We start from the raw sequence: 20143 nt of genomic DNA, 5'->3' as shown, positions 1-20143 counted from the left end.
TGCTCTCCCTCCAACTCTGTTGAAGTTTCAGCACCTGACGAGAACAGTCCTCTTTATCTGGGCATATGGTTACACTTCCCCCACTGCCGGGGGGGCCCGAGGTGCCCGTACACCCCTTCTTTTTGTGTGGGTGGGTAAGGTGAATGCTTGAGATTTTAGATTGTTGGGGGGTTTTCGGATAGGGTTTTATTGTGATTTTAACATTGTTTGAGATAGTTATGCTTTTTTATTGTAACCCGCCCTGAAACTGTGGCAAAGGGTGGGGAATAAATGCAAATAAATAAACAAATAATATGCTGTCGATACACTTTAGGAAGGGAAGACAGCATGACAGCTGGATGTTGTCAGAGCACAGAGGCTAAGCAGGATCAGTATTTGGAGGGGAGATCTCCTAAGAAAGCTCTATAGGGGAACGCAGAAGCAAACCACCTCTTCTTAATTACTGGTCTCAAAAGCTGCTTGCTGGGATCAACATAAATCAGATGCAACTTAATGGCACTTTACGCGCGCGCACACACACACACACACACACACATTTTTGCAGGGCATTCAGGAACCAGTTCCGATTTGGAGGGTGATTCCACCTTGCACCCAAAGCCACTCCCTTTATGTTATGTTTTAATCATTATTATAATAAGGCCATGGGCATACAATCAAAATAAAAATTTAAAAATAAGTTGACAAGTTGACTACGAAGCAAAAAAAACAGTGCCTCTTCCAACACTGACTTATAAATTCCATAGACGTAAGAAGGAACTAATTAGGCTGTAAACAAAGGCGAAAGTGTAATCGTTACTGAAGGAGACATCTGAGTAAACAGTCAGCAAGATGTATTGTCGAAGGCTTTCCCGGCCGGAATCACTGGGGTGCTGTGTGGTTTCCGGGTTAGGGTTAGCCATACAGCCCGGAAACCACACAGCACCCCAGTCAGCAAGGTCTTGCCCAGTGGAACGGCAAGAGCTCAAGCATGAAATTGCTGATCTTCTCACTTTAATATGCAACTTATCCCTGAAATCAGGCTCCATCCCTGAAGACTGGAAGATGGCCAATGTCACACCAATTTTTATGAAAGGATCTAGGGGGGATCCGGGAAATTACAGGCCAGTCAGTTTGATATCTGTTCCTGGTAAATTAGTAGAATCTATCATTAAAGATAAAATTATCAAACATGTAGAAAAGCAAGACCTGCTGAGAAAGAGTCAGCATGGCTTTTGCAGAGGCAAATCCTGTCTTACAAACTTACTAGAGTTCTTTGAGGGTGTAAACAGGCATGTGGATAAGGGGGAACCAGTGGACATTGTCTACTTGGATTTCCAAAAGAAGAATTAGGGAAGAATTAGGACTAATAAAAGGAAACACTTCGTCACGCAACGCGTGATTGGTGTTTGGAATATGCTGCCACAGGAGGTGGTGATGGCCTCTAACCTGGATAGCTTTAAAAGGGGCTTGGACAGATTGATGGAGAAGTCGATCTATGGCTACCAATCTTGATCCTCCTTGATCTGAGATTGCAAATGCCTTGACAGACCAGGTGCTCGGGAGCAACAGCCGCAGAAGGCCATTGCTTTCACATCCTGCACGTGAGCCTCCAAAGGCACCTGGTGGGCCACTGTGAGTAGCAGAGTGCTGGACTAGATGGACTCTGGTCTGATCTAGCAGGCTCTTGCTTACGTTCTTATGTTCTTATTATTCGTAGGTGAAGGTAGTTCCGTGAGGTGATGTCACGTCACAGTGTTTACTAGGCAGACTGTTTATGGGGTGGTTTGCCACTGGCTTCCCCAGTCGTCTCTACTTACCCCCAGCAAGCTGAGTACTCATGTATAGAGCAAGCCCTAATTGCAATTTTGTATGTCATAATTTGTGGAAAAAAGGAATGAATGAGCAACACAAAGTGAATCCTAATGTGGAAGTGACTCCACATTGCTATATAAAGCAATGAAGACTGGAGATCTTCTATTTATCTATTTATCTATTTATCTATTTATCTATTTATCTATTTATCTATTTATCTATTTATTTATTTATTTATTTATTTATTTATTGCCCTCCCCGAAGGCTCAGAGCGGTGTCCATCAACAATAAAACAATTTAAAACATCATAATACATAATTTACAATAAAATAATACATAAAATACTAAAACTACAGATGGCTTCAACCCCTCCTTCCCCCTTTATGTACCCACGGGAGGCCAGATGTTCTTATGGCGGGGTTGACATCATCCCAGCTGGCCAAACGCCTGGTGGAACAGGTCTGTTTTACAGGCCCTGCGGAAACTTTGTAAGTCCCGCAGGGCCCTGATCTCACCTGGAAGCCTGTTCCACCAGGTAGGGGCCAGAGCCGTAAAAGCCCTGGCCCTTGTAGGCCAGGAGCCAGCGAGGATGCTTAGCAGGGCCAGGGATCACCAGTAGGTCTGCCTCCAATAAGTGGAGGGGCCTAGAAAAAATTAAAAATTTTTAAAAAGAGGATTCTCCCTGGTCAAGCTCATAGAAATGGTATATTGCCTAACTCTTCCAGAATTACTTCCCTGTAAGGCGTCTTTGGTGGCCCATCACAGGAATACCAAGAGAAAAACAGAAGAGCTTCCCTTGGTGAGATAGCTGGGGAGATATAGCACTACTCATGGAAGAAATCAGTAGTACCATTAACTTCTTTCATCTTCTTGCCTTTTAGTGCAAGATCTCTCTTGGACATCTCTCTACAACCCGGTGAAAAGCTGCCATTCGGACCTAACGGAGAAACATGGTGAATTTTCTCCCCCATCATTCCCGAATGGCTTTCAAGGAAATATCTGGTGTAACTGGACTATCTGGGCAGGTTCTCGAAAACACATCGTTATTTATATCAAAGGATTTCGAAGCAACGAGAGCTGTGATGTGAACGGCGATAAGATTTTCTTTCATGGAGTCTCTTCTCTGGCGGAGAACGCCGTGATCTACGCCTGTTGGCAGAAAGAGGTTCATGTTTTTGCCACTTATGGTCAAGGAGTCCACGTGGTCCTCCTGCTCAGGCAGACTGCCCATCTTAGGAAAGAAAGGCTTTTAGGCAAATACTATATCTTCAAGCACCATGAAATGAAGGTTCCTCCCAAGGGCATCGTTGGCTCGTCAGAAATTCTGACCCCAGAACTTTCCCGCTCACCTCTCACCAGCTTTCCTCTGTCTGGAAAAGAACCATTTCTCTTGATGTGGGACAGCATGAATACTAGTTTATCTGCAAGTCATAGAACTGACCAGGTGACTGAACTTAGAGAGTTTTCACCAGCAAGGAGGAAAGATTCGAGAGCTGTGGACCTTCCAAGTTTTGTTTGGCAAGGGACAGGCACTGAATACCTAACACTCACAAATCCCAGCTTGCTGTCTGTGTCCTCTATAGATAGAACATTTTCTTACAGTCCTGAAATGCTAATAGAAACAAGAAGACATGCTAGCTGGGGCCATCTCACTCAGTCAAGCACTCCTCCAGATGTTGCTTCTTATATTCCTCATCTAAGTCCCTCCTTCATCACAACTTCCAGCCCGACACAAGAACCAGCGCTTCCAACTACCAGACTGTTGCCCTTTATTAGGAATGATCCACAAGTGGTTAGCAGATTGGCACAACTGGATTACCTTGCCTTGGCCACACATTCTTGGCTTGCGTCTCCTACCTTGGAGGCTACCACAGAACTGAACCAAGATGGTATTCATTCTCACAGTGTGAAAGAGGGTATATCGACAAATTTCCCAAAAAGCGTGAAACTTCTTGAAGGATTGAGCAGAGATGCCCCTGGTTTTGAGATTGACGTGCTACCCAGCCCTGAACAAAACTGGAACAGAATACAGGAAGACTCTTTCCTTGTCCTTTCCGAGATACCACTCAGAGGCAAACCTGGTAGTTCTGGTAGTTCTGGTAGTTCTGGTAGTTCTGCGCTACTCTTCAGTGATGATTATTATATGACTGAGTGGGAAAGTAAAACTGTTCCAGCTCCTGAGGAAAGCACCACGCTGTTGGATACTAAACCCTTTTTAGAACGTGGTGTGGAAGAGACTGATCTGCTTAGCAGCAGCTTGGCCATCACAGTGCCACGCAGTTCACCATACAGAAGATTGTACCTGAACACAAAAAGTAGCTACCCTGAATCATTCAGGGTCATAGGAAATATCTCACCTGTGGCAACAGAACTCATCACCAGTGCTGATATTTCCCTGAATCTAGCTACTGAGAGGCTGGGTGAATCACAAAAGAGTAACTGGGTAGGAGAGGGCAGCCATTTTGTTGACAGAACCATGAAACCAGAGCTGTCCTTCTTCCTGGATGAATCCACAGTGGCCACGGTTGTTTCCACAGAACCTGAGTTTTCCATATTCAGCCAGGATCATGACCAATCTTTCAGGATGAGGCCGATTCTTCCTTTTTCTGCTGAGGCACCGAAATCTTCACTCTCTCACAGCTCTGAAGCAATCCTTTCATTAGCCATCCCAGATCAAGAAACAACCCCTTCTGCTGTAGACCTGGATCTTTCCCCTTCTATGTTGCTCACCGATCCACTCCACTATGTAGAACCAAACCAAACGCTTTCTCTCCCTGAATTGGATTCTCTTGTTCCCTCAGAAACTGGACCAGTCCTTTCTTTAGAGAGGCTGAGGCCTAACCCCTCGAGACTAAAAGGTGCCTCTACTGAAACAGCAGCCGTTTGGGAAACAGATTCAGAAACGGAGAACGTCCTATCTCCAAGTGCTGTGCATTTAGAGCTTTCTGCATCCCCAACAACCATAGTAAATTTTCCAGTGACTGAACAAACGCCATCTTTTTTCTCCCCAGTTTATGAAATTGCCCCTTCTCTTCGGCTGCTGGCTGCAAATGGAGCCAAAACTGTGAGCTATGTGACCTCTTGCATCCAGTGTGCAGCCAGCGCTTCAGAACAGGAGGATCTGTCTCTCCTCACAGTTCAGTCTTCTGGGTCGGTTGATCCTACGGTGGGAGTCCTAATCCATAGTGTCTCCACTGCTCTTGCTGCTACAGAATTGGAACATCTTTCAACCACTGGAATGGCATTCACCAAGCAGCGGTTGTCGGAAGGAAAAGGCGATGACGGCTCTGTTACACCGCCTGAAGAGGAAGACAAGGGGTTTCTCTTCACTGATACGGTCAAAGACTTGAACTCGCTGTCTAAGACTAAACAGTTTCCATCCCTTGGCGGGTTTACAGCAAATGGACAATCTCCTCAGAACGAATCTGTCACCAAGACACCGCTCGTATTTTTGCCAGTTGCAGGCGAAAAGACAAGTGTAATGAATCGTGCCTTTATCTCTAGCATGGCACTTATCTCAGTCTTACGTACAGACATGCACATTCAAGCTGTGTTTCCCAGTCTTTTACAATCAGTAGACGATGTAACAGGACTGACAGTGTGGCCTCAAGAAATGCAACCTAGTGCTGAATGGCAAAGGAGCACCCCGGAAGTTACCACTTCCAGTGTTAATATCCTAAGAACGTTCATCAAGACACTATCTCAGAAGAACACCACAGACCTGCACAGTCCACAGTCTCCCTCTGATGCTGAAAACAAAATGGTTTCCCAAGTACCTTGGGATGACATAGGTATGCTTTTTTTTTTAAAAAATTGCTTTGTTCTTCAGGGGTGACTCTGAAATGACATTCAGAAGAAGAGCAAAACAAATTTTTAAAGCTGGCATGCTGCCCTTCAGAGTACTCTCTGGTCAAGAGTAGGTCCATTGAACTAAATTATACTTTGGAATAAACATTTTAGAATAATACCTCAGGGGTTGTCAGTATTGTGGCTTTGTTATAGGGGAATTTGGTGGTTATGCGTTTCTAGCTGATGGTGGCAGCTGTAATGGCATTTTTAAAGTTTTTTTTAATTATAATCTAAAAATAACTGCAAACATGGTAGACTAGCAGCTCTACATAGGAAAAAAATCAGAAAATAGTGTAAGCAGCAGTGGCATAGGAGGTTAAGAGCTCATGTATCTAATCTGGAGGAACCAGGTTTGATTCCCAGCTCTGCCGCCTGAGCTGTGGAGGCTTATCTGGGGAATTCAGCTTAGCCTGTACACTCCCACACACGCCAGCTGGGTGACCTTGGGCTAGTCACAGCTTCTCAGAGCTCTCTCAGCCCCACCCACCTCACTGGGTGTTTGTTGTGAGGGGGGAAGGGCAAGGAGATTGTAAGCCCCTTTGAGTCTCCTGCAGGAGAGAAAGGGGGGATATAAATCCAAACTCTTCAAACTCTTCTAAAACTTTAACCCCCATAAATTACCATAAGCCCATAACAGTGATGTGTGAAAGAATGAGTAAACATCAGAATAAAAGAATAAAGAACAAATAAAAAACGAATTGACTTCCATGATTGACTTCTACCTTGTGTATAATATTACTAAAACAGTACCTTTTACTTTTAAACCAGCTTAATTTCCCCCCATCCTTATGAAAATTAGCACCGTCACAGTGTGTACTAACTTCTACAGAACCAGATTATGGTATAACATATTTTTACCTAGATCTTTTATTTTCTCCTCTCTAACAGTTACAAACCCCTATAATGTATCAGCCATTTGTTATATTTTCCTGAACATTACAAATTCTTTAATTCTAACTCATCTTGCAGAACCTTGCATTTATAAGTGTTTGTTAGTATCTAAGATAAAATGGTAAGAAAGAGAGGTGAGTATTGTCTTCAGGTCGACTGCCTGTCTTTTCTGTTTTTATTGAAGAACTTTCTTGCAGTTTGGACATCTGTGATTTTCTGGTAAATTCAGCCAGTCAGCCTAGTCTTATCATCCCACTCCCTGTTTTCTCACTTCCCTCTCACCCTCCTTCCTGATCTCTGTCCCCTAGAGATCAGGTGTCATCGTGGAATATCTCACGGGTGAAAAGAAACAGACTGAAATTACTGAATGTGGGGATCTAAGACTTCTTCTTTGCAGCCTGAAGTTGAGAAGCTGATATCCCTGCCCTAAGCACATCCATGCCACTTAAATCGTGAAGACATTACAGGTGTGACACAAACATACCCTTTCATATTGCTCGAACAGCTCGATAAATTGGTTTACTTTTATTAGGCCGTATTTTATTTGTGAACTACATCCGTGGGCTTACAGTGTTAGAAGTTGTTTTGAATTTGCAGTAGGCCTCATACCAAGAAAGAGGTGTGTTGGGAGTGGATTTGCTTGCTTCGGAGAGAGTGGAAAGTGAAAGCAGGGCTAGAGGAAATACATTCATACAAGAAATCTTGCCGCGACGCACATTTGCCTCCACCCCAAAGCAAACACCATATTTGTGTGTTGGGAGGCGGGCTAGGGATGTGCCCAGGGAGCCAAGGGGGTGGCAGCCTGAAAAAGTTTGGGAACCACCGAATTAGGTGATCAACGATGCTGTGAAGCCTGGTGCACGTTGAGGGTTGCTATATGACTAAAGAAAACACATTTGTTCTATCTTCTTTCCCCAACAGAGTCGGGGTTTCCGTGGCTGATGGTGTATCTTCCTGTGCAGAGTTGCCACGTTACCTTGAAAGATGACACGGGGATGTTTTCTCCTCCTATGTTTAGCAACGCTCACGCCAACAACTGGTGTAACTGGACCATCTGGGCAGGCCCCGACAAGCATATCTTGATATACATCGAAGGATTCGAGGGGAAGCCGAATTGTGACGAAAATCAGGATAAGATTCTGTTTCAGGGGGTCAGGTCAAGCGTGGAAAACAAAGTCGCTCATGCGTGCCGCAATCGCGGGACCTTGATTTTTGCTACGCGGGCTCAGGCGGCCCACGTGGTGTTTTTGTCGAAAGCCGCTTCTCAAAACCATGGCCCTAAGCCTTTTAAAGGGCAGTATTACATATTTGAAGATTACGAAGTGTCACCTTCTGCTAACGGTGATATGGTTCTCGAAGAGCCTGTTTTGAAATCTAACAGCCGTACTGGATTTCCATCATACATAATTCACTCAAGACGTATACCAGACTTTGAGAAGGTGAACAGGGCTCCTACCAATGAAAACCACCTGTCTCTGAGTAGTAAAGAAAGGTGGAACAGAACCAACCATGCCTCAAACTTGGAAGCATTACTAAGACCGGCTGTTAGTAACTACACTCCGCTTTCTTTCTCGAAATCCGCAAAAAATGTTATTGACATGAAGGAGAGGCAAGTTATAAAACCGTTCGCTGATGAATATCAAATTGGAACTGGTATCCTTCCTGGAAGTTTAAAGAAAACTGTTGTTCTGGGTTTGAATGGTTTCGCAGATGAAGAAAAGGCCATCATACCTTCCGAGTCTCAGAAGTTCAGAATGAAATCTAAACTTGAAGCCACAGGAGTCACCACGGAGTCTGTTGGTATTGAAAACAATGGCCGTGTCCCTATACGTTGGAGGTCACCGTATGTAAAAGATGATGGAAGAGCCAAATTTGAAAGATCCGGCTTCCTGAGTGGCGTAACATTTCCACAAGCCTCTTTAAAAGTGCAGAGACCCCCAATTTCTCCTCCTAGAATTATCCCAGAAGAGGATCCATACCAGGTCCTACAGCCACGGGGTTCTCATTCTGAGATCTCGAAGAAGGCTTCCAACGCCGTGGAGTTTCAACATGTGGAGATGGAGGAAGGAGAACGAATGGACGGTCAAGTCATCAGAGTAGGAGATGGGGATCGACACGTGGCTGATGGTGGGAGAAGAAATGAATCTCATGGCACTGAGCTGCTTGCTGTAAACAGGCTGGGCAAATCTGCAATGAAAACAAAGCCCCATCTAACCACCGTGGCCCAGCTGAACATGTTGAATGTCTTTTCTTCTCCGGATGTCCCTAATAGTGACCTTATGGGTTTTGGTCCCACTTCACATCCTGAGGTTGTTCTTCCAGGTAACATGAGGTTGCTCTTATTCAGTAATCAAATATACACGATACTTACAAAGAGTACAAAACCAGGTCCTTCTTTCTGATTGGGTATAGTGCAGTGGTGGAGAACCTTTGGCACTCCAGATGTTATGGACTACAATTCCCATCAGCCCCTGCCAGCATCTGGAGTGCCAAAGATCCACCACCACGGGTATAGTGCAATCAAACACCTTTGAAAGACGGGCATACAAATAATTCATGTGGTAAATTTCATGAGCACCTTATCAGTTTTCCGACCTTCAGATAAGTGTTTGGAGATAAGTAGAGGAGAGAGAGAGAGTGTGATAAAACTGCAGTCCAGAATTGACTTGGCTCAATAGCCCATGTAGCAATTTCCTTAAAAGTACCCTGAAATTATGTGAGGTCAGAGTGTTTCCTGGTTTTATGAAGATGGGGTTGGGGCACATTCATCAATTAAAGCTATGACGCTCATCCAGTATCTGCGTATACATGTAACCAGAGGTGGGATCCAGCAGGTTCTCACCAGTTCCCAAGAATTGGTTATTAATTATTTGTGTGTGCCGAGAGGGGGTTACTAATTGGGTCCGCTTTTCCATCTCCATCTCCACGCCCTCGCCCCCCACAGAGGCATCCTGCCTTTGAACGCGAAGGTTCCATATAGCAATTGCGACTAATAATGTAACTCCCTGAACTGGGTTAATCCCTTCCAGGTCCTGCAATTCATTGATTCTCAGCCTTTCGTACCTTTTATCTCACCAATCTCTATCAAAGAACTTGTGTGTTTCACCATTGCTGTGTTCAGATTTGTGAGTTGGGGCATTTTCTATAATGTGATGATGATTTAGAAATGACCTGGTGCAAAAAAATTTTTGGGGTCATGGTGGGGTGGCTGCCCATGGGGGGGGGCATCCAACTCAGGTTTTGCCCAGGGCTCAGGTTTGCCTCTGCCCCCTTTGCTGAGGGGGGGCTTGCGAGGGAACCTGTTACTAAAATTTTTGGATCCCACCACTGCATGTAACATAGGTATAGTAACCCTGTTAGGCACATGGAAACAAAGAGTTTTCTTGACTTCTTGCTGAACCTTTGTTATTGTGCAATGTGTGAAAAGTTACAAAATGCTAGTAGAGGAGTGTGTGTCTGTGTGTTGCAATATACTTTGTGCACTTGATTTCTAAGTGGAATCTAGGGTTGCCAGACCCTTGCTGGACGTGGGGGACTCCTGCTTGGGGGCCCTCCTCCAGCTCCATTCAGCTTGCCAGCAGGGGGACTTACCACCAGCAAACTGAGCAAACTAGGGGCCTTTCCCCACTTACCTTAAGCCCCGTGCTACTCTCCTCAAGTAGAGCGGGGTCCCCCGGCACTCCCCACGACAGGGGCGGCAACAGTGCAGCCGCCCCGACGCTGCCGCTGTCGCGCCCCCTCAGCGCGCGGCATCCCTGGCACTCTCGTAAACGGTGCCTTTTGATGACCCCGCACAGAGCGTGGGGACACCCAGGCGTGCGCCGGGGATGCCGCGCACTGAGAGCAGCGCGCGGCATAGGGGGGATTGTGGAGAGTGGGGAAACGCCCTAGGGGTCTGTCACCCTCAGTCCATTGATGTAACTTTCTGCCATTCACAGGAAGTGATGTTATCACTTCACCGGCACTTTGAATACACAATTTGGGCAAAAAATCCTATGGCAAAAAACAACTTCTACCACAGAGTTTTTGTCCAAATACCAGAGTGTCTCTATGGTGCTGGGATTGTGATGATGTCATTTCCAGTGCACAGCAGTTCAGTTCTGTTTATTTACAGTCATTTGACCAGCAGATTAAAAAAAGAAAGACAACTAAAAATAAATCAATACACAATCAGCATTTTTGTTACCTCAACCAGAGAGACCTTTGCACCCTACTGGCTGTGTAACAAAACTTAGCCGCTGTGTGAAAAATAATATTGTCCTTATCTTCAAGTAAAAAAAGTGACCTCAAACTCATCCAAATGTCCAAAAACTCTGGTCAGCAAAGGCAAACTCCAACCTTTTCTAATTTCCTGATAAAATTCACAGTGCCAAAAAAAAATATGTGCTTTTCAATAGCTCCTGCATTACGAGGACAAAATTGAACCTCTATAGATAAATGCTGAAATCTCCCTGTAAGCAGAGGCAATGGGAAGGCATGAAAACACTCCCCTGAGAAGGTCCACCAAATTGAGAGAAAGTAATAGATGCAGAGGTGGGATCCAGCAGGTTCTCACAGGTTCCCGAGAGAAGGTTACTAATTATTTGTGTGTACCGAGAGGGGGTTGCTAATTGGTGATTCTGCCACGTGATTTTTGTCTGTTAGAGCAGCAGTGGCGTAGGAGGTTAAGAGCTCGTGTATCTAATCGGGAGGAACCGGGTTTGATTCCCAGCTCTGCCGCCTGAGCTGTGGAGGCTTGTCTGGGGAATTCAGATTAGCCGGTACACTCCCACACACGCCAGCTGGGTGACCTGGGGCTAGTCACAGCTTCTCGGAGCTCTCTCAGCCCCACCCACCTCACAGGGTGTTTGTTGTGAGGGGGGAAGGGCAAGGAGATTGTCAGCCCCTTTGAGTCTCCTGCAGGAGAGAAAGGGCGGATATCAATCCAAACTCTTCTTCTTCTTCTTAGTTACGCCCCTCCTCTCAGCAGTAGCACGCAGAACTTGAAGCAGTCTAGCAGGAGGTGCACCGGCGTGCGTGGCAGCCTGCGCCTGCGTGCATCCGTTTCCCGCCCAAGGACCGGTGCAGCGGCTGCGTCCTTGCCACAGCCCCGCCCAGGAATGCCCCGCCCAGGAATGCCCTGCCCCGCCCCCGTTGTGCCCCGCTCAGCCCCATTGGCGCTATGCCAAAGTTTGAATGCCACCACCATGGGAACCTGTTACTAAAATTTTTGGATCCCACCACTGAATAGATGTTAAGGGGCCATTGGAAAATCCTTCTCAACTCTTCCATAAATCTGTAGGGGCATGGGAGGGCCATCTCAGTCTGCAACGGGATGTCTATCAGACGTTGACTAACCAAGTATTTTGGTCTCCTCAGGCCCATTTCTGAAAAGTTGTCAGGTGCTAGACCAAAAGAAAGGAGTTTATTCATTATCCCAGATCTCCAAGAAGACTGGGGGTCAGACGACAGAAAAAAAAGGATTAGTCCAATGGGTTGAAGGTGGATTTTTAGCCAGTAATTGATCATTATCATCCCGGCCTTTACTTTTAACAAGCCAGCCTTCTGTCAAAGCGCCACAATGGGCGTGCATTTTGGAGCATTAAACAGGGCTCTAACAAAAGCTTGATTGTATTCTCTCTGAGAGAGCAAAGTTAGAATAAAGACTAAGTTAGGCACTATAAGTAAGTAGTGCTAATATTAGATTTAGCTATCGGTAGCATAATTGCAGTGGGAATAAAGCCACTTCCTTTAGTACATTAAAATCTTAATACAACCAAAGTAGTAGTAGAAGAAAAGAGTTTGGATTTATAGCCTGCTTTTTTCAACCATAAGGAGGAAGAAGAAGAAGAAGAAGAGGAGGAGGAGTTTGGATTTATATCCCCCCCTTTCTCTCCTGCAGGAGACTCAAAGGGGCTTACAATCTCCTTGCCCTTCCCCACTCACAACAAACACCCTGTGAGGTAGGTGGGGCTGAGAGAGCTCTGAGAAGCTGTGACTAGCCCAAGGTCACCCAGCTGGCTTGTGTGGGAGTGTACAGGCTAATCTGAATTCCCCAGATAAGCCTCCACAGCTCAGGTGGCAGAGCTGGGAATCAAACCCGGTTCCTCCAGATTAGATACACGAGCTCTTAACCTCCTACACTACCTCCTATGTCTCAGAGTGGTATACAAACTCCTTCCTTTCCTCCCCCCACAACAGAAACTGTGCAAGGTAGGTGGGGCTGAGAGAGTTTGCAGAGAACTGTGACTGACTAGCAGGCTTCATGCATGGGAGCAGAGAAACAAATGCAGTTCACCAGTTAAGAATCTGCCTCTCATGTGGAGAATGAAACCCGGTTTTCCAGATTAGAGTCCACCTGTTCCCAGCCAGGGGTCTGCAACCTGCAGCTCTCCAGATGTTCATGAACTACAATTGGCCGTGCTGGCAGGGGCTGATGGGAATTGTAGTTCAAGAACATCTGGAGAGCCGCAGGTTGCAGACCCCTGCCCCATGTTGGTTCTGTAGCTCAAAGAAGTATTTCTTTGAGCAAAATTAATGGTAGAACTAATATGAATGGTTAGCCTTCCATTCCACTGTAAGACCTCACCAAAGTAGTTGAAGCATTTCACCCACCCAAATCAGACATGACTTTGATGCAACAGAGGACAAAGTCTTCGTTTGCTGCCAGTAAGTTCTCCTCCAATGCTCCCATCCCCTGGCAATCTTAGCGCCATCTCAGAGTCTGGATTAAAGTTGTAATGAAATGCCATGCTTACCTACCACGCTGACCCTTTCCCATTCTTCTTCCTTCATAGACAACGTTTTTGTTTTCTGGTCTCATAAAAATGAGTCTATTCTGGAATCCCAGCACAGACCCGGAGGTAATACAGTAATGCTATTTTCTCCCTCATCCTTTACCGCCCACCTGTGAAAAGGTGGGGGAAGCTCTTGATTTTGTTTCCTGTACACCAAGTGACTTCTTAAAATAGTCTAGTGACCTGTGATGCTGTCTTTTAAGAAGTTATAGCCACGGGGTGGGCGGGATCTTTGAGGCAGGAAGGACTACTTAAATGGGTTGGCAGGAATGGGTTGTGATGCTTTCCTTTGCCTTGTGGCAACTTTTGGATCGTCGACAGACGTTTTGCTTGAAGTGACTTTTGGCATCGAGCACCAAGGAGGGACCCCATACGACGGCCGTGAGCTGGGCGAAGACCTCATTGAATCAGTGAAGATGCAGGTGAGAGGAGGCAAATGTCATCTTGGTTCAGGGGTCCTCAACCTTTTTGAGCCAACGGGCACCCTTAGAACTCTGATACAGCGCGGTGGGTGCAGTGATAAAATGGCTGCCCCAGCTTCCTCTTAGGGGCTTTCCGCACTGACAGAGTTGTACTGGTTTCTATCTAGGTTCACCTCAGTGTATCCGTACTGCAACTGAGCTCAACATTGTTTTGTCTCAGTTCCCCCCCCCCCCACCTTATGAACTGCACCTTTCTGCTGGAACAAGGTTGATACCGCTTTGAAGTGCGGACGCATCAAAACGACACCTCATCCGTTCAACCAATCAGGAGCCGCTTTTGTGCCATGCACCGAACGGGAGAGTCGTGGCGGGCATGTAACTGTAAACTGTAAAAAAAAAGAATGCTCCCGTTTCCTGTGGTAACACAAGCTCCAATCACGATCGAGGAGCAAAACAGGCACCAAGATGATCCCGCCCACTTAGCTCGGTTCCAGGAGGCCAACTAAGTTGCTGTGTGGACAGCCTGAAATCGCCCCCCACTGAAGGGAATCGAGTCGACCTTAGCTCCCTTCTGTAGTGGGGAAAGCCTCCTAGTCGTGCCATGGGAATTCTAGTGCTTTTCCTTGAGTAGAAGCGGCCAGTGCATGCCCACAAGTCTTTATAGCCAATCAAATCTGCAATTACCAATAGTTCCATCTGGTTCTGCCTGTTTTTCCAGAAACATTTGGTGGGCATCAGGAAAGGTGTTGGCAAGAGCAACAGGCCCCACGGGCAATGCATTGATGACCCCTGTCTCAGAGTCATTTGCGTAATCTCGCTTGATTTCTTTCCCCAGCCTTTTCATTCATTGGTTTGAAGGCGTTCAAACTACACCATGACTCTTGATCAAAAAGAATAAGGAGGAGGCACAGATAGGATTTAATACATTACTGAATAGTAATTATTGGGGAACTTAAGAGCCTTTGAATGGCTTGAATTTGCTTCTGTGAAGAATAAGAAGTTGTGGGTTGTTTGAGGGTGCTGGAGGTGACCAAACACATTGGAGAGAGCCATTGTGGTACGGTGGTTAGAAAGTAAGCCCAAGACCTAGAAGGCCCAAGTTGAGATTCCATTTAAACTTTTCCCATGGAAACGTTGATTTTTCAAGTGCCAATGTTCTCAAATTTTGTTCTGCTTCTATGAACTAATATGGCTGCCCATCTGAAATCATGTAGCCTTGTCTAATCTTAGGCCAGTCACATTCTGTCCCTTTCTGCACTAATCCCCTAAAATGTTTCTAAAACAGTTTCAATCCTCTTTCCCTCCCCTCCCCCCCCTTAACATGATGTATGTCTGCACTCACCCCTTTGAAACAATTTCTGGCCATCATTTTGTGACCCCCCCCCCCCGTTTTTGAGAACATTGTTGGATTGATGCTTCTGAATTTCACAGCTTTATGCTGCAATTTCCTACACCACGCACACTCGATCCTTCAAAGGTTAGCTCCCCCAATTTTTTAAAAAGAAATGCTACAAATAAACAGGCAAGGGGCAAGAAGTGACCTGAGAAAATGGCGATGAGGGGGTAGTCCAAGGACTGCAGAGAGGCATGGGAAATGTCTTAAAAGAGGCCACACAGCCCAAGTAAGCCACTTTCAAAACGTTTCAGCTAAAGAATTGTTTTAAAAAGGCATTTACTTAAAAACATTTTGAGGCTGAATATAACATTTTGGGAACTAAAAGGGATAAAAACAACATGGAACTCCATGGAGGAAACTTTTTTTCCTGCCTCCTCAAAATCTTTCAAAAGGTTTATGCGGAAAATACTCTTGTTGATCTCTCAGGTGTTAAGGGACTCAAATTTGTTCTGCTTCTGCTCAGTAATATGGCTGCCCACCTGAAACCATTCAGCCTTGTCTAATCTTTGGCCAATCACACTCCCTCTTCCTATCCCAGTGGTGGTGAACCTTTGGCACTCCAGCTGTTATAGACTACAATTCCCATCAGCCCCTGCCAGCATGGCCAATTGGCAGAGGCTGATGGGAATTGTAGTCCATAACATCTGGAGTGCCAAAGGTTCGCCACCACGGTCCTAGCCTATGTCATGATGTAGTGGTGAGCAAACAGGAAGAAAATTGTATACATGGGCTAGAGCTCCTTGGAAAAAGGAACCATTTAAAAATGGCTAGGAAGACATTTTGTGGCTAGTAAAAATATCTCTGGGTGGGGCAGATTGGGTGGGGCAGATTGAAAATTAATCTCCTTCATAAAATTAATCTCCTTCATAAAATTAATCTCCTTCATAAAAATTGTAAAAAGAGGTGGTTTTTATCTCAATCAAACCTACCCTTTTACATCTGGGAGTTTCCCCAGTACCATATCAACAAACTGAAATTTGACTTCTTAACTGTGCTCCTGATGTTCATGGACTACAATTCCCGTCATCCCCTGCCAGCTTGGCCAGTTGGCCATGCTGGCAAGGGCTGGTGGGAATTGTAGTCCATGAACATCTGGAGCACCATAGGTTGGCCACCTGTGTCTAACTTATATAGGGTAGTCAACTGTTAAGTGGTGGCTGAGATCCTCTGGAGTTGCCACTGATCTCCAGGTGATAGTGATCAGTTCACCTGGAGAAAATGGCTACTCTAGAAAGTGGACTCTATGGCAGTGATGGCGAACCTTTTTGAGACTGAGTGCCCAAATTGCAACCCAAACCCCACTTATTTATCCCAAAGTGCCAACCTGGCAATTTAACCTGAATGCTGAGGTTTTAGTTTAGAAAAAACTGGTTGGCTCCCTCTTCCTCCGCCCCACCCGCTCGAGCAGGGGCCAGCCTGCTGTAGCCTCCAGCAAGTCCCGCACACACTGCTCTGTGCCTCTCTAGCATCTCTGCCTCCTCTGCACCCCTTCCCCCTCAGGCAACAGCCACCCGGAGCACAGGCACCAGGCCCACCAGCCGAGTCCTCCCTGCGGTGCACGCACATCGTGCTCAGTGGCCTAGGCCAGCCTAGATGTGTGTGTGTGTGGGGGGGGTGATTTTCCACCCTCCACATGATGAACTCTATGTGCGCATGCCCACAGAGAGGGCTCCGAGTGCCACCTCTGGCACCCGTGCCATAGGTTCGCCATCACTGCTCTATGGCATTATACCACACTGAAGTCCCATCCCCCTCAGGCTCCACCCCCCCAAATCTCCAAGTATTTCTCAACCCAGAGTTGGCAACCCTGTGAATAGACAGCCCACTAATGATGTGCATCTCTGTATCAGGCACTGTTGGCTGCTCAATGAATAACGTTCTGTTAAATCCACGGTTGGCCCTTTCTCTTTCCAGGTACAAGAGAGAGTGAAATTGGTGTCAAACAAAGTCAAGGAACTTAAACTGAAGGAAGTTAAAAGGAAGACAAGAAGCGAAAGAAAAAAGTAAGGCAGCCGAACTGTAAATGGCCTAATGGCAGAAATATCAACTTTGCTTAGGAAGCCAAATTCTGTTCCGTGTTGGGTACCCTTGTGAAAAAAAGCTAACCATAACAACTCCTACCCTTCAAAATAAAGGTGCAAGTCTCTGACATGCATTAAACTAGGACAGTGGTGGTGAGCTTTTGGCACTTATGGACTACAATTCCCATCAGCCCCTACCAGCATGGCCAATTGGCCATGCTGGCAGGGGCTGATGGGAATTGTAGTCCATAACATCTGGAGTGCCAAAGGTTCGCCACCACGGAACTAGGACAACATTGTTAAGCCTTGGGGCATTCTTTGGAATTCTGACCCAAGGGTGGTGGGCGCAACCACAAAATGGCGGACCCAGGAGGTCCAGAGGAAACCAAAGTTCCAAGGGGGAGAGGGATAATTAAAATAAAATACACTGGAATGATCCTGTGGTGGCAACTGTTGTCGAATCAATGTTCTTTTAATCTTCCTGGTCAACTGGATCTCACTGGCCTTGTGCGCTTTCTAGTAAGTGTCAGAAAAAATATTGGTGGGCGCCACTGCACCCTCGGGTACCACACTGGAGACCCCTAGTCTAGGGCTTTCTAGACTCAGTTCTTGAGGCTTAAACCCCATTTCCCCTTTCCTTTTGAGTGCAGGTTGCCTATTTGTGAATAACTTGTAGGCTACCAGCTTTTTAGGAAAACCTGCCTGATTCAAATCTTAGCACAGCTGTTGCCCCTCGTTTTTCCGTGTCAGCAGATCAAACGTGCTGAGAGGTGTGGGTTTTATCACCATGGCCCACACCCCCTTTTCCACTCAGCTTTAGAGTTTAAGTGCCCAGTCCCAAAGAAGAAGAAGAAGAGTTTGGATTTATATCCCCCCTTTCTCTCCTGCAGGAGACTCAAAGGGGCTTACAATCTCCTTGCCCTTCCCCCCTCACAACAAACACCCTGTGAGGTGGGTGGGGCTGAGAGAGCTCCGAAAAGCTGTGACTAGCCCAAGGTCACCCAGCTGGCGTGTGTGGGAGTGTACAGGCTAATCTGAATTCCCCAGAGAAGCCTCCACAGCTCAGGCGGCAGAGCAGGGAATCAAACCTGGTTCCTCCAGATTAGATACATGAGCTCTTAACCTCCTACGCACTCCCAAAGGAGTCCCCATACCAGCCCCACCGGACCCAGTTAGTGATGAGGCTGAGCTGGATAACTTTCTTCTAGAGGCGGAGCGAGGGGAAACTGCGCCTGGGGCGTGCGTGCCCTGCGCCCCTGCCACAGTGCCACCCGCCCCCACCCAGCCCCAGAAGGCCCGCCACGCCTCTGCCATGGCTCCGCCCAGGGCATCACACACTCCTGTCCCGTTGGTGCTAAGCCACTGCTTTCTTCCCTTGTCTTTAGATGCCTCAGGGCCATTTACAAGTTCTTCTGTACAATTATCTGCTAAAACCTGCACTATTCTTGCCCCAAATTGGAGAGCCAATCCCCAATAGACCCCACTTTCTTAAGCTATTTTGAGCAGCCAAAAAGTCCCCTCCCCCCAGCAGTTTGATTAGGATTGCCCAAATTTCTGCAACTGGCTAATCCCAGGATACACTCTCCTTTCCCATGCTTCTAAATTGCTGTTCCTTGGAGGGGGTGGTTCAATTCTGCATGTGTTTTGCTCCCTCTCGCGGTTGATTTGATATCAAACAGCTTTAAGTCCAGCATATCTCCCTGCAGATTTAAACTGATACCAGATTGAAGGTGCAAAACACAGGTTGAATTGAGAGACACACACCCCCTTCAAGAAAGGTGAACGTACAGGCGAGGGAAATGGGAATGCAGAAAAGTCTAGTGTCAGTTTAAGCTAACCTTAAATGTTCATTTTGTATTGTTGTCCTGGACCGATAGCACATTTGTATTTTAAGTGTGACGAGACCATAGAAAGAAGAAGTGTGCCCATACCTTTGACCCACAGTAAATAGCATGAGCTGTCTTGGTTTTTTGATATGTAGAATGAATGACCCGAACCTGATATTTACATTCTGGCTGCACCTGGAACCAGACGAGAAGAACATCTCGCGCTTGATACATTCTCAACTGGAAGGACTTCGTGGCACATCCACAAGATCTGGAAAAATTCAGCAGGTTTCAGTGGGAGGTACACAAATGATTGTTATGCTGGCTATGGATTACCAATGTCCCAATAGTGGGGAAGTATGCAGACCATTCGGCAAGAGAAGCGAGCAGATACTGAAGCTGCAGAACGGCCAAGCTGAGTGTTTAGCCCAGGGGTCTTCAAACTATGGCCCCCCAGATGTTCCTGAACTACAATTCCCATCAGCCCTGTCACTTGGCCATGCTGGCAGGGGATGATGGGAATTGTAGTCCATGAACATCTGGAGGGCCATAGTTTGAAGACCCCTGGTTTAGCCCATCATAAAAGTCTCCAGAGGATGTCTAGGGTCGATTCCCCACCGAATAAATGAATGTAGATACAACCCGGTTTGGGAAAAACCAGGACCTTTTGAGCATGGCTTCAGCATCCCCACTGCAGCTTCTGCCCCACAAATGATCCTTGTTCCCAGAAACGCAGCAGCACCGAAGGATTCCCCACTGAGGCGGATTGAACACGCGATCCGCTCAGGGGCTATCCTGATCTGCTGTTGCGTTGTGTTGGGGCGGGAGATTACATTAGATGCAAATGAAACTATGTCCTTTTCCCCACAAATCCCCTAAAATGTAGGGTCTGCAGTCTGCATTCACCCCGTCAAAACGATTCCTGGTTACCATTATGTGATTTTCCTCCCCCACCACTTTTTTTGAGTTCTGTATTGAATTGATGCTTCAGTGCTTCACAACCTCATGCTACATTCTATATTCCTCATATCCTCAATGCTTCAAAGATTGCCCCCCCCAAAAAAAATAAAACAGAGAAATACTGTAAACAAAGAAGAGAAGAAGAAGAGTTTGGATTTAGACCCTCCCCCTTTCTCTCCTGTAAGAAGACTCAAAGGGGCTTATAATCTCC

The 20143-nt window shown here is 46.4% G+C and overlaps 1 protein-coding gene across 1 annotated transcript in view; it reads left to right on the top strand.

Annotated features, from left to right (window-relative positions):
• Window positions 1-20143, top strand: part of LOC125425304 — a 35137-nt gene that overhangs the window by 9628 nt on the left and 5366 nt on the right. The window contains exons 4-8 of the mRNA XM_048482908.1: window positions 7453-8853; window positions 13308-13373; window positions 13629-13729; window positions 17040-17128; window positions 19128-19273. Of these exons, the coding sequence (XP_048338865.1) occupies window positions 7453-8853; window positions 13308-13373; window positions 13629-13729; window positions 17040-17128; window positions 19128-19273 (1803 nt within the window). The remainder of the gene's footprint in view (window positions 1-7452; window positions 8854-13307; window positions 13374-13628; window positions 13730-17039; window positions 17129-19127; window positions 19274-20143) is intronic.

The sequence above is a fragment of the Sphaerodactylus townsendi genome, unplaced genomic scaffold (genome assembly GCF_021028975.2).
Source record: "Sphaerodactylus townsendi isolate TG3544 unplaced genomic scaffold, MPM_Stown_v2.3 scaffold_27, whole genome shotgun sequence".
NCBI classification, from domain to species: Eukaryota; Metazoa; Chordata; class Lepidosauria; order Squamata; family Sphaerodactylidae; genus Sphaerodactylus; species Sphaerodactylus townsendi.
The sequence above is the reverse complement of the archived record's forward strand: the minus strand, read 5'-3'. Positions and strand labels throughout refer to the sequence as shown.